Source organism: Gossypium raimondii, chromosome 7, assembly GCF_025698545.1.
Source record: "Gossypium raimondii isolate GPD5lz chromosome 7, ASM2569854v1, whole genome shotgun sequence".
Lineage (NCBI taxonomy): Eukaryota > Viridiplantae > Streptophyta > Magnoliopsida > Malvales > Malvaceae > Gossypium > Gossypium raimondii.
Genome location: NC_068571.1, coordinates 5,583,888 through 5,598,165, shown reverse-complemented (window position 1 = coordinate 5,598,165; position 14,278 = coordinate 5,583,888). Strand labels below are relative to the sequence as shown.

The 14,278-nt window shown below is 34.4% G+C and overlaps 1 protein-coding gene across 1 annotated transcript; it reads left to right on the top strand.

Annotated features, from left to right (window-relative positions):
- The first annotated feature begins 7,725 nt into the window (after positions 1-7,725).
- On the top strand, positions 7,726-11,453 carry LOC105804201 (probable sodium/metabolite cotransporter BASS3, chloroplastic). The gene is made up of 5 exons (XM_012636705.2): positions 7,726-8,268; positions 8,825-8,920; positions 9,036-9,342; positions 9,436-9,683; positions 10,733-11,453. The coding sequence occupies exons 1-5, from the start codon at positions 7,886-7,888 to the stop codon at positions 10,974-10,976; spliced, it is 1,278 nt and encodes a 425-aa protein (XP_012492159.2). The 5' UTR covers positions 7,726-7,885; the 3' UTR covers positions 10,977-11,453.
- The last annotated feature ends 2,825 nt before the right edge of the window (positions 11,454-14,278 follow it).

Sequence of the window (14,278 nt, the reverse complement as noted above, 5' to 3'; positions counted from 1 at the left end):
TTAACAAACAGAACCGGTGCACCTAAAGGTGAAAAACTAGGTCGAGCAAAACCCCTGTCAGTTAGTTCTTGCAACTGTGCTTTCAACTCTTTTAATTTTGTAGGAGTCATTCTGTATGGTGCTATTGATATTGATGTTGTTCCCGATACCAGATCTATAGCAAATTCAACTTCTCTAACCGGCGGTAATCCAGGTAATTCGTCTGGAAACACATCAGGATACTCTCAAACTACTGGCACTGATTTAATTTTTGATTTAGACACTTTAGTATCCAACACATAAGCAAGATAATTATCATAACATTTTCTCACATATTTCTGTGCTGGCATGACTGATATTACATTAAATAATCCATCCACTTTATCTGATTCAATACAGAGCATTTCACCATCCTGACATTTCAACACAATATGATTTTGTCTACAATTTACCACAGCATCATGCTGAGTTAACCAATCCATACCCAGAATCACATCAAATTCATCAAACGGTAATAGCATCAAATCAGCTGGGAAACAATAACCTCGTACCATTAACGAACAATTCTTGCAAATTTTATCAACCATCACATACTAGCCCAGGGGTTTGAAACTTTGACCACGAATTCAGTGGACTCAACAGGTAAATTTTTAGTAGACACTAATTTCGTGCAAATGCATGAATGAGTTGAACCGGGATCAATTAAAGCAGTTATATCAGTATCAACAAGAGAGAAAGTACCAGTAATAACATCTTGTGCAGAGGCATCCTCCTGTGCACGAATAGCATAAGTTCTGGCTCAGATCTGACAGTTGAATCTTTTTTCGTACCCCAGCTACCATTCATATTGCCAAAATTACGAGGTGGTCTACCTCTCATAGTAGTGTTGCTCAGCCTCGAATTTTGAATAGTATCTTTTTTAGATTTCTTTGGGCAGTCTCTTAGATAGTGGTCAAAGAAACCACATCTAACACAAGCTCCGCTTTTCATTCTACACTCCCCAAAATGTAGCTTTTTACAATGCTTGCACCTAGGTTTAGTGTTCCTAACACTACCCGAACTTGCTACAGATGTAACTTAAGATCTTGGACTGAAGCGTCGAGTACCTCTGTCTCTACCGAAATATCCCGTAGAAGTAGTAGAACGGTCATGATATTTCTTTGATTTCTTTCATACCAACTAGTGTGACTTTCCCGTCAATCTTTTAATTAGAACTCTGGCTTCAATCTCAGCTTGTCTTTTCTCTTTACTCAGTTCTTCAGCTTTATATGCTCGATCAACCAGTACAACAAATTTTTTAATTCAAGAATCCCAACTAACAATTTTATGTCTTCATTTAAACCCTCTTCAAACTGCTTACACATTGCGATTTTAGTTAAAATAAATTCTCGAGCATATTTACTCAGTCAAACAAATTCTCGTTCATATTCAGATACTATCATATGACCCTATTTAAGCTCCAAGAATTCTTTACGTTTCTGGTCAAGAAATCTCTGACTAATATATTTCTTTCAGAACTCAGTTTGGAAAAATTCCCAAGTGACCTGATCTTTTGGCACCATAGAAATTAATGTGTTCCACCATTGGTAAGCTGAATCTTTTAACAGAGACATCGCACATTTAAGATATTTGGCCGTTATACAAGATAGTTCATCAAGAACTCTGATAGTGTTTTCTAACCAGAATTAAGCTCTTTCGGGATCATCTTCAACTGTAGCTCTGAATTCTTCTACCTCATACTTACGAATTTTATCAACAGGAGGCTTACCAGTTCTAATAAGTTCTGTACTTTGAGTCATATCGGGAACCGATTGAGAAATAGGAGGGGGTGAAGGTTGTTGCACAGCCGGATTTGTTCTCACAAATTTAGTAAATCATCCATTCATAATTTGGAAGAAGACTTCTTTAGCCTATCCTCCTCAACCTTCAGATACGAGCCTTTTACTACTTGAGGCTGCTATTTGCACAGAAGCTTGAGCATTACTTTCAGCTTCTTTAGAATCAGCTCGATTGGATGACATTGCTATATGAAAAATATGTTTTAAAATGGTCAAGAGAAATCACACTATCACAGGTTATATATTGGCATGTGTAGCTAGACTCGTATATACTATGTTAGTCTGAGAATTGACTAAACTATATCTCTGATACCAATAAATGTAACTCTTAACCCGTATCCGTCGCCGAAACGGGTTACGAAACATTACCAAAGTTTATAGATCATATAACAAGCATTTCATATCATTTAGCATTCATATCAGAAACCAATCAAAATCAATCATATTGTCTCATAAGTGAGCCCTCGAGGCCCAAAATACACATTAGAAACAGATCGGGGCTAAATCGGGTACTCAGAAAATTTTTCAGAATACATCAAAATTTTTCAAAGGTGTAGGGGACACATGCCCGTGTGGTCAGCCCGTGTGGCTCACACGGTCAAGTGACACGCCCGTGTCTCCACCCGTGTGGGCATTCGAAATAGGGGCACACGGCCATGTCCAAACTTATGAGCTCTCTGACTTGGGTTACACGGCCAAGCCACACGCCCGCGTGCTAGGCCATGTGAGCATTCTGTTTTGCATTTTAATTATATACAGGGGACACACGGCCGTGTCGCATGGCCGTCTGTCACACAAGGCTGAGACACACGCCCGTATGGACGAAAATAAGTCATTTCCAAGCCACATTTTTCACCCAACTTGGTACCAACCTAAACACATTAATTTGCACATTTACAAGCCATAACAAAGCAACCAAAACAAGCCAAATTCATGTCTTAAACATGACATATTACCACATATATTCAAGTATCCATTCTTACCAAATTAACTTAATACACATATATGCATATTTTACCAAATATACTATCTCAAACCAATAATCAATATGCCTATATGGTTTCCATCTATCAACCATTTCAAACACACATCTAACATGTTAAGGCCATTTAACCAAAATTCAGTTATTATATATAGCGAAATGGGCCGATAGATAGTGTGATGTAGCTCTGACCAACTTCCAACCTTAATGAGCTTCCGAGTTACTATAAAACATGGGAAATAAAATAGAGTAAGCATTTAGGCTTAGTAAGTCCGTATAACATGGAATTTAACTTACCATTATTTCACATATAAGGTAAGCATACAAGAAATTATCCAGAACAATTTAGCCAAAAGCCTAAACACATATCCTCATCAATCATGTTAGTCATGTATTACATATGAATATCATGAAACATGTATGAGCTCATCAATAATCACATTTTCATATACATATACCTTCCACATCATGTATCCATATAACATGTATAAATCATATCCATGTATTTCAAGTATATACCCGTATTAATTCATCTCGAAATCATATTATCTCATGTCAGAATTTTTCCCGTTGAATCATTCAAAGTATCGATAGATACACGGGTAGTACACATGAAGTGTACAAATCTATAATCTGTCAATTCATATACAGGTATGCCCATGCGAGCATGTAATCAGGAAGCTCTTTTGAGCCATATAACGGGAAGCTCAAGTGAGCCATGTAATAGGAAGCTCATAAGAGCCGTAATCGGGAAGCTCATGAGAGCCATTATCGAAAAGCTCATGAGAGAGCCTTTTATTGGGAAGCTCAAGTGAGCTATTAATCGGGAAGCTCATGAGAGCCATATAACGAGATGCTCATAAAAGCTAAATAACGGGATGCTCTTGCGAGCTATGGTGTGTCCGCAACACATGCAAGACAACAACCAATCAGGAACCCTTAATGACAATGTCATGTGTATCCATCGAATTTCCAAGGTTCAAACGGGACTCAGTACTTGTGAAATATCTTCGGATATGTGATCATAATTATTCATGGAAATTTTGTACATTTCACATTAGAGGTGGGCCGGGCCCATAAAAAAATTTCAGCCCGGGTCCTAAGCCTGCCCTACCAAATGTGGGCTGAATTTTGCCTGAGCCCGCCCGAAAAAATCATAATCCGGGCCTAGACCTACCCACCCATTTTTAATAAATACCAAAAATTATTTTAAAAATTAAAAAAAGTATTTTAAAAATATTTTAAAATTAAAAAAATTTTAAAAAAATTTTAAAATTAAAAAATAAAAAAATATTTTAAAAATATTTTAAAATTAAAAAAATTTAAAAATTTAAAAATATTTATTATATCAGGCCGGGCCGGGCCCGGGCCAAAAAAGTGGTGCCCGAGGGCCAGCCCGTTTTCTAAACGGGCCTCATTTTTTTACCCAAGCCCATATTTATGGCATATATTTTTACCCAAACCCTCCCATATTTCGGGCGGGCCGTCGAGCCGGGCCGGGCTGCCCGGCCCATGACCACCTTTATTTCACACACAACAATATTCAATTTAAAATATTTAAATACACAATTTAGTTACACGAACTTACCTCGATAAGTGTTCGTGTACACAAAAGCTACTAATCTGATACTTTCTCTTTTCCTCGATCTAACTCCGTATTGTGTCTATCCGGAGCTATATGAATGAATTTAAATTAATTTAATAAAATTCATATTCAATTCAGTCCAATACACATCTTTAGAAAATTTATTATTTTGCCCCTATACTTTTAATTAATTACAATTTTGTCCCTAGGCTCGGAAAATAAAATTCACAATTTAATCCTTATTCCAAGCCTAGCCAATTTTTATGTATATCAATAGCAACCCATGTATTTCATAAAATTCAAAATTTTTTCATGAATTTTCCATATTTACAATTTAGTCCCTAAATCACAATTTCCTCAAAATTCACTTTACAAAATGTTTTAAATATCCATCAACATCTCAAATTCATCATTTAGAAACTAAAATCATATAAACTCATCAATGGCAACTTCCAAAATTTTCAATAAAATCAAAAACTAAGATAAGATGTAATTGGACCTAATTGTAACAATCTCAAAAACATAAAAATTACAAGAAATGAGTAAGAATAGAGCTCACATGAAGCCAAAATATGAAGGACTAGCTTAATTCCAATTTGTTTGTTTTTATTTCAATTTATTTACTATTTTGCCATTAATGGCTTCATTTTATTATTTTTCTTACTTATGTCACCTCATCCATCAAGTTAGGCATAATTATTCCTTAAGTCGTCCCTCATTTATTAATCAAGTCATTTAATCACTTAATTCTTATAATTAGCAAGTTTTACACATTTTTCAATTTAGTTCTTTTTATCAAATTAGACATGTAATCGGTAAAATTTCTTAACGAAATTTTCATATGATATTCCTATCATGCTATAGACTATAAAATAATATTAAAATGATTTTTCTTCTAGACTCGAATTTGTGTTCCCGAAACCATTGTTCTAATTTCACTGAAAATGGGCTGTTACATGGAAGATGGTAAAAATCAAAGGTATTCGAGTTTTGAGAATCAAAATCAGTGAATGGGGTTTTAGGGATTCAATTGATGGCAAGAAGGGGAAAGGAATGTTTTTTTCTCTCTCTTTTTTCCCGTCACTATTAGGGTGAAAGGGGGATAAATGGGATGATTTTAAAACTTGGTTTATTTGCTTTAAAGCTACTTTTAAATTAAAACCTTTTACAAAATAGCCATCTTTTCAAAATTAAAAGTCTTTACCACGGTATATTCACAAATTGATTTAGTTTTCAAAAAGCCATGGACGAAGACACTTTCGGGTTACCACATTTCTGAATTTTTAAATTCATCTTGAGCCAAAATTTCAAAATTTCCCTGAAAACTTCTAGACCCAATTTTGGGATGTGACATTTAGACTACTATTGATGGCTTCATCAACTTCTTTCCTTTTTTTTTTCTTTAAAATGTTTTCTTGTAGACCTTCTTAATGCAAAAGGTAGAATAAGTTCCATACTAGGGACATGTTCCCATTACATTGTACCTGCACACCTAAAAAGTAAAAAGATATTAACAACATAAGAACCAATCTGATAGGATTAAGGTTTAGGAAATGCTACCTTTGACAAGTTTAATTAGTTTGGAGTATACTTTGAGTTAAGTATTCATTGTGTAGCAAGAGTGGACATAGTTTTTTGGTCTCACTTTATTCATTTGCATGCAGGTTATAGCATGGGCACATAGAATACCAAATAGGTCTCATTGTCTGTATGAACATGAATGGGACCCTAAATCAACTACATGCTTGTGTTACGGGTCGCATATCATTCTAGCCCTATGACACTTATGGCCTGGTCCACATTCAATTTCATACTTATCATTACTAACATAAGTAGGCCAACACCTATATATATGAAAAATATATATTAAATTTAATATAAGCCCTAAATATAGAATCATTAAAGGAAATAGATAATGAATGGAGGTAAGTTTCACTCATTTACTTATTAGCATGTATGACAATTTGTTCAAGCTTCCTATGATCTTTGGACACAAAGGTCCAAAGTATTTCTCAACAATATCTTTTTTGTTTACCAATCTCCTCAATCTTTGTTTTGATGATCTTCATCATGGTCAATATTGATTTATCACCTTCCAAAATAATCTAAAATGAAAAGAATAATTAATAAATAGTTAGTAATAGTATAATCTGATAAATAGTGTTAGTTAAGATAGAATTGCAAATACCAGAACCAAATCATACCTTGTTGAAGCACTCGCATAGGTTGCCAAGAGCATGTCACATTTTCTCTTGGGGGAGATGTGTGCCCCAGACCACTAAGAAAGAAATTTTTGCTTCAACCAATTAAAAGTTGTAGTTGACAATGGCTTTAACTCAACCCCAAATTCTTTAAATTCCACACATCATTTGACCTAACAACTTTCCACAAAGCATTTTTCAAGGCATTCCTTTTGTGATTTACATTGTTCTTGAAATTTTTGTAAAGATGTCTTACACAATTCCTTACCTTTGTATTAGGGAACAAACTTGAAATAGCTTCCACTAGTGTCACGGGGCTAGAACTTAAGTTTGGTAAACCGTGCGACCTTAGGCGATTTCTTGATTTCAAATTTGACTAAGTCAGCCTAACTCTCGCAAAGTGAGAATTCACAAATGAAATTCTCCAAGGCATCGGAAATAAAGTGGAAGCAACTCAAAGACAAAAGAACAATGAAAGAACAGAAAAACCATAATAAAGCAAAAGCACGCCAAGTGTTTGAGTAAATGCTCTTAAAAGTACTTTATTACTTTGAAGGATTACAACTGAGTTATCACAAATGAGGGGGAAGACCTATATTTATAATTGAGGTCCCCCAGATGAAACAGTATAGTTTACTTACATCGACGATTGAGATTAAAACCTATCTAAAATTAAGATTCTTATGAGATTTACACAATCCTCTAAGATTGCAAAATCAAATATTATAAGATTACAAATCTTTCTTATAAGATTAGTTTTCATATCTACCATGCTAGCCCTAATTTTTCCTAAGTGCTTCACTAGGCCACCAAGACTTTAAGTAGATGAGCTTCTCCACATGTTCTACGAATCAAGCTAATTCAAGTAGGTCAAATAAGTCTCATTTAATCAATTGACCTCCACGAGGCGCTCTTTGTGATTTAGTCAAGTAGGTAGATATAAAATCTCTAGAATAACCTAGAGCGTAGGTGACTAATTGTTGTTATTCTAGGGTAGATGATACAAATATGTTATAAGGATAAGCGTTGCGAATATCCTTGAAAGATTTTAACACGGGTTGTTAACTTTACCATTACCGTCTATTTCCTGACAGATGAAAATTAGAATACAACCAACTTAAACTGTCCTATCAACTACTGTGGAACTTCCCTAAGAAACATATATATCCCTTTATCTCCCTTCACCTCCTCTCATTTTGTTTCCACCACTGCTAATACCTTTGTTGCCGGCCATCCCTCTCTCCGGCGCCGGCCAAAGGAAGGCAAAAGCAACTTCAATTCCCTGCCGAATACGATAAAAATGATCTCACTTACTCCCTATCTTTCTCTCCCCACCACAAGCGCCTTCACTTCGAAAGCCAAGAAGCTCTCGATCTCTCCCAAACCGGCGACGTCGCCAGTTTGTTGTTCTTATTCGAGATATGGATTGAAGCTGAGTGGGAGGAAGGGTTACTGTGAAATTACTAAAAGTACTAGAGGAGGGTTGTTTGTATTTGCCTGTTCGACGACGCCGTATGTCCGGAGAGTTGGGTCGCGGAGACTTTCGTTTGGGAGTAACGCAGGTGGTGGCGCTACCCAAGTATCTAAGAAGGTTGATTTGTCTCAGGTTTTGTCAGCAATGCTTCCTTTTGTTGTCGCTATTACCGCTGTTGCTGCTCTTGTTCAACCTTCCACTTTCACCTGGTAAACTTCTTTATTTGGTTATTCCTTTTATTTTTTTGCATCTTAATCAGTTTTTGAATAATCAAATTCTTAATTCTTTCTGGGTTTTCGGTTTTTTTTTGTGTGTGTGTGTGTGTGTGTGAAAATTCAGTTTTTACTTTGCTCTTTTATATATGGTGGTCACTTATATCAGTTTCTGGCTTTTTGTGAGTTTTAAATGTTCACTCATGTTGGCTTTTAGTTGACTGGTTTTTCTGTTTCCTTCAAGCTTTGTAGTTTTGTTTATGATATCTTTTCCTTTCACCTTTTTATATTCTGTTTGTTTTTATCTTCAAAGCTCTGTTTCTCTTTTTCAAACCTGAAATGTATATGGTTTTTTACACAATTGAGTAAGATTCAGGAAATAACAAATGAAAATCGATACCCCTTGGACAATTTTTAATTTAATATATTAGGAGAGAGAACAGTTCTTAGATTGTTGTATTTGCTCCTTCTTTTGTATGACTACAACGGTTTTCTTTTCCATAAGTTTTGTTCAAGGAAGAAAAACAATTATAAAACACGATTTTTCATGTAGGGTATCTAAGGACTTGTATGCTCCTGCACTTGGTGGGATCATGTTGTCCATTGGAATTAGACTTTCATTTGATGATTTCACACTTGCATTCAAAAGGTAAAAGTATCTCATTTCTCTTTATATCATGTGCAGTTTCATATGGCTGCTAATTATGTTATTTTGTTTGCCCAATTTGAAAGGTGCTCCTTTGTATGATTTTGTTTCATTGCAGACCTTTACCGCTATCTGTTGGATTTATTGCACAGTATTTGCTCAAACCGGCACTTGGGGTTTTAGTTGCAAAGGCATTTTGTTTGTCTCCGACATTCTATGCAGGATTTATCCTCACATCTTGTGTTGCAGGGGCTCAACTGTCTAGCTATGCTAGCTTTTTGAGCAAAGGAGATGTGGCAGTGAGTATACTTCTCACTGGCTTTACCACCATTGCATCAGTGATAGTCACCCCTCTTTTAACCGGCCTTCTCATAGGGTCTGTCGTTCCGGTTGATGCTGTTGCTATGTCGAAGTCGATTTTACAGGTAATGTGGTGATTCAACATATATAATATTCTCAAGTAAGCATTGTTGTTTCTTGGTGAAATGTAAAATGTTTTGCTTGGTTTTTCTTGTTAGGTTGTTCTTGTTCCTATCACTATTGGGCTTGTGCTCAATACCTATGCAAAACCAGTCGTCACTATCCTTCAACCTGTGATGCCCTTTGTTGCTATGATCTGTACTTCCTTGTGCATTGGTAGCCCTCTTGCATTGAATAGGAGTCAAATTTTATCTAAAGAGGGTCTTCAGTTGGTTCTTCCTGTTTTGACATTTCATGCTGTGGCATTTGCTGTGGGATATTGGATCTCAAAAGTTCCTGCTTTCAGGTAATTTAGAACTTGTGTACTACGTCTGATGTATGTTAGAAATAGTCCTACTTGGTCTTATGCTTTAAGCAGTCATATCACCTGGTTTACTTGACAGAATGCCAGGGGCTTAACACTTACTAGAACTTGAGATAAGTCCTCTGTAAGGATGGTGATATTATTTTTCTATATCAGATTGTGATCTTTCCCGTACTTTGGCCTCTATAGATAACGTGCTTCTTTTTCTTTTGCCAAATCAAGCTTTTTTTTTCCCTGAGAAATAACAGGTTGCATATCCTTAGAACAGAACCAGAATATAACAGTTGCAGGTCATTTGTTATACAAGGTTTGGGAGAAAATTAGAATTCTGTATGCTAACCTATCCATCCTTGTGGTTATGATACCATGATCATAAAATATAGACTGACAAGAGTGTTAGGATAGAAAATGTCACCTTTAAAACCAAAATAAGAGCTGTGACCACTATCCACAATATTTTTTCCCATCCGATTATCATCTATGATATCTATTCCCTCATAAGAGTTTAAATTTTCTGACTTTGCGGAAGCATAAGAAATTCATAAACTTCTAGTGGAGGAATGGCTTTGATCAAGCGTAGTAGAACATTTAGTACATCATCACATCATGATTATTGGAGCATGGTAAATAATACCATTTTTGGTTGCCCTGGAATCTTTTCTTATCTGCCTGCTTTACGCCTTTTCAAGTTTTCTTTTGACCTCTGAGGTACTTTGTTTTTAACCTAAATAAGAAATGTGTACTAATCAGGCAGAGGAGTTGCCGTTTCAAGTATTCAATGTTCCCCAGTTTTCTTGAACCTTCCTCTAATTGCATGTCTCCTGGATCTCGTTGCAATTTTAAGCATTTTGTTATTCCTCTTTTAAGTACTGTCTGTAGGGGAATGCTTGAAATGAAGAGTGATTTGCAAAAGATTTTTCATATGCTGATTACAATTTATATACGGGATGATCTGATTAGTATTTTTGGCTTTTACTGGCTGATTTAATTCGGATCTTCTGATAGACTGATACCATGCTGTTAATGTGCAGACAAAGAGAAGAAGTTAGTCGGACGGTTTCATTGTGCACTGGAATGCAAAGCTCCACCATGGCAGGTCTCCTTGCAACCCAGTTTCTCGGGAGCAGTAGTCAAGCAGTTCCACCTGCATGCTCTGTCGTCGCCATGGCTATTATGGGTCTTTCTCTTGCCTCTTTCTGGGGCAATGGTTTCCGTATTAGAGACCTACCATCTCAACTCATCCCTCACACTGGCTCTGCTTTCCAGGCTCAATGAAATAAACACATTGGACATCTTAGAGGAATGAATCAAGTTAGCTTTAATATTCAGAGAGAGAGAGAGATGGTCATGTTTTTTAACCGATCCTCACATGAACATGTTCCTCCTCACAATAAAACAGCAGTGGCAGTCGAGCACAAGTTTGTCAAAAGTGAAGATGCTGTACAGTACCGAAATCAGAGCAGAGAAAAATGACTGTACCTAGGGGGTTCAGTTATTATAGTTTGAAAAAGTGCTTTCTCGAGCTTCACCTGAAAGTCTCTAACATATGTATACTGTAGATAAAGATGCATATATATAACAAAAGATCGTTAGATGTGCATTCTGTTGCTCTTAGGTTTTACTTAGTAAGGTGGGAAAAAAATTAGAAAGATGAAAAAATAGAAAGAAAGATGCATATGAATAACAAAATATAGTTAGATATGCTTTCATTTTTCTTCTCAATCAAGTACATTCAGAATTTATTTCCTTTTACATATTTTTGCTCTTTCTTTCCATCCTTGCACTTTTCCATTCAATCAATCCACAGCCCCATAGATTAACAATCAAAGTGCAGGTTATGATGTTTGAAAAGAATTTTTTACCAAGCTACATATGTCCAACACCTGGTTAAAGCCTTAGCCTTTCGAGGAGTTCAGTCAAGCAAAAGGGAATATGTACATATGGTGGACCCTAACATGGAAAATTATTCCAATTTCGTACCGCAATTATGGGCTACAAGATTGCGATTTCATTCTACCGACCTTCAAACCATGTTTTCATGTAAAAAGACAAGTTGATTTGGTCATGAGTTTGACATATATCCTTGTCTTTGTTTACTTTATATGCGGATTGCATGGACATGATTGTTTTGTTAAGCTGTTCAAAATATTCCTTCCGATTTGTTGATCTAGAAAGATCAATCCCTGTACCCATCTTCTCTTTTATTCTTCCATGAATTTTATTTTTGGTCATATCACATTCCATAAGGAATATGCACCAGTTTTCAGTGATTTTTGCCACCAATTCCGCCACGGGGTTGCTGGTAATGAATCCAAGACTTATTAGTACATATATTCCTTCTCTTTACCAAAAAAACCTGTTTAGATGATTAGATATTATGAGTGGCATGCATTTTCTTCATTGGTGTTTTTACCATAACGCACTGTATCTTAGGGTAAATGTCAGATCGGAAACTAAGGTATGGCGCTTGCAGAGGTGGCAATCTTGTAGACTGGTAAGTATTTGCTTCTTCCTTTGATCATTACAAAGCTTTCATCATATTGCTATCTTCCCAAATAAAACGGGACAAAGGGTCGAGCAAGGTTAACACTTGTTGTATAAAAATGGGTAAACTACCAAAATAGTCACTTATGTTTGAAATGCTACGTTTTAGTCACTTAATATTTTAGTCACTGATAGGGGTGAGCAAAACTCGATTCGACTAAAAAAAATCGAATTTCTAGTTATTCGAATTAATCGAGTCAACTCGAATTTTTTTTAGAATTTCGAGTTTGGTTTTCAAATTCGAATAATTCGAATAAACTGAATAACAAACTATAATATTTTACATTTTTACCCCAAACTCCCAAAACTCTTTACTTTCCCCCAAAACTTTTACTTCCCTCCCATCCGTTGTAGTAACATTGTCTAATAACAGTGTAGTACTGATTTCTATGTTTTATTTTTGTATTTTATAACAACAACAATCGTAATTTTTGAACTACGCTCTACTAATTCAGTTCTCTACATTAGTCTCTTGTTTTATATTTTACTAAAACTGAAATAAAAATAATAAATTTTAGTTAAGATATTATTTCTTTAAATTTTATATAAAAATATATTAATCAAATTTTATTAAAGTTTCGATATAAATCTCAAATGTTGTTATAGATGTACAATAACCACGTTTCCATAACATTCAAAATTTTGACAAATAAATAAGACCGGTATAGAAAAGATTAACGGCATATCTTTAACATTGAATGTATTAAATTAATAATTTTCATAGTTGAAGTGGTTGAGGTTTAAAAGTTTCTACCAAGTAATTTTATACAGAATTTGTATTTGGTACTTTAAGAAAAAAATGTGTAAATAATAAATAAAGTTTTGATTGAAACGGTAAAGTTGACTTTTGAAGACCATAATGTCTTAGGTTAAAGTCCTACCTTGTGTGGTGTTTTTCTAGATTTATTTTGTGTAAAAGTCAAAAACACACTTTTAATAACATTTACCAATTTAGTACTCGGTTCACTTATGACACCAATTCAATTGACCACTTAAATATAATATAAATAGACGGATATCACATTAATGATATGAAAATATCTGTACCATAAATTTTAGATTAAAAAACTCATTCATATTTACTTATTTACCCTTTTTTCACTAGATAGACAAAACTTAGTTATGTTGATAAAATTGATAAAATAAAATCAACATCTAGAAAAATAAGTTTTAAAAATGTAAACCACAGTATATAAAATTGGCCGCCTAATTTTCATAAGTTTTCATTTTAGGTATCAAAATAAAATAAAATTGCAAATTGAGCATTATTGTTAACAACTGTTTTTATTTTCGTTGCTTTCATTAATTCAATGTTATTGTATACTCATTTTAGTCACCCAATTTTAATAAGTTTTATTTTGGTCACTCATTTTCTTTTAAAATATTAATTTTGTTTTGGTTAAAATGTGCCAAAAATCCCTGTACTTTTCAAAAAGTAGGAATTTAGTCCCTATACTTTTATTTCATGAAATTTAGTCCATTTACTTTTCAGATTCCAAAATCCAGGTCCAACCGTTAGCACAACTAAATTCATTTTGTTAAATTTGTTGCTGTGACATTTCTTAAATAAAAGAAGTACTCACTTGGTAGTCTTGTAATTAAAAAAAATGACTTTGTAATTAACTTGAATTTCACAAAAAGGATATGACAGTGTTAACAATTTGACCTAAATTTTAAAATCGAAAAGTAGATGGACTAAATTCCATGAAATAAAAGTATAGGGACTAAATTCCCAATTTTCAAAAAGTATAAAGACTTTTGGCACATTTTAACCTTTTATTTTTTTTCCAAAAAACTTTTGTTTAAATAAGAAATTAAGCTATTAGGCTATGAAGATGAAACCCAAATTTTCCTTTAACTCAGATTATTTGTAAAAACTCAATTTTTTTTTTTATGTTTTGTAAAACCCTATATTTCTCCTTGAAAACCCAAGTTTTTTTTCCTTTTACGGAAAAACCTATACATTAATTCTAAAAATGAAAATAAATAAAGAAAATTAAAAAATAAAATGGTTTTTCCTAAAAAATCTAAGT

Bases quoted from the DNA above. Each gene is read 5' to 3' on its own strand.
- LOC105804201 (XM_012636705.2), top strand. From the start codon at position 7,886: ATGATCTCACTTACTCCCTATCTTTCTCTCCCCACCACAAGCGCCTTC. The intron at 8,269-8,824 runs GTAAACTTCTTT...TTTTTCATGTAG, and splicing joins CAACCTTCCACTTTCACCTG to GGTATCTAAGGACTTGTATG. The intron at 9,684-10,732 runs GTAATTTAGAAC...GTTAATGTGCAG, and splicing joins TCAAAAGTTCCTGCTTTCAG to ACAAAGAGAAGAAGTTAGTC.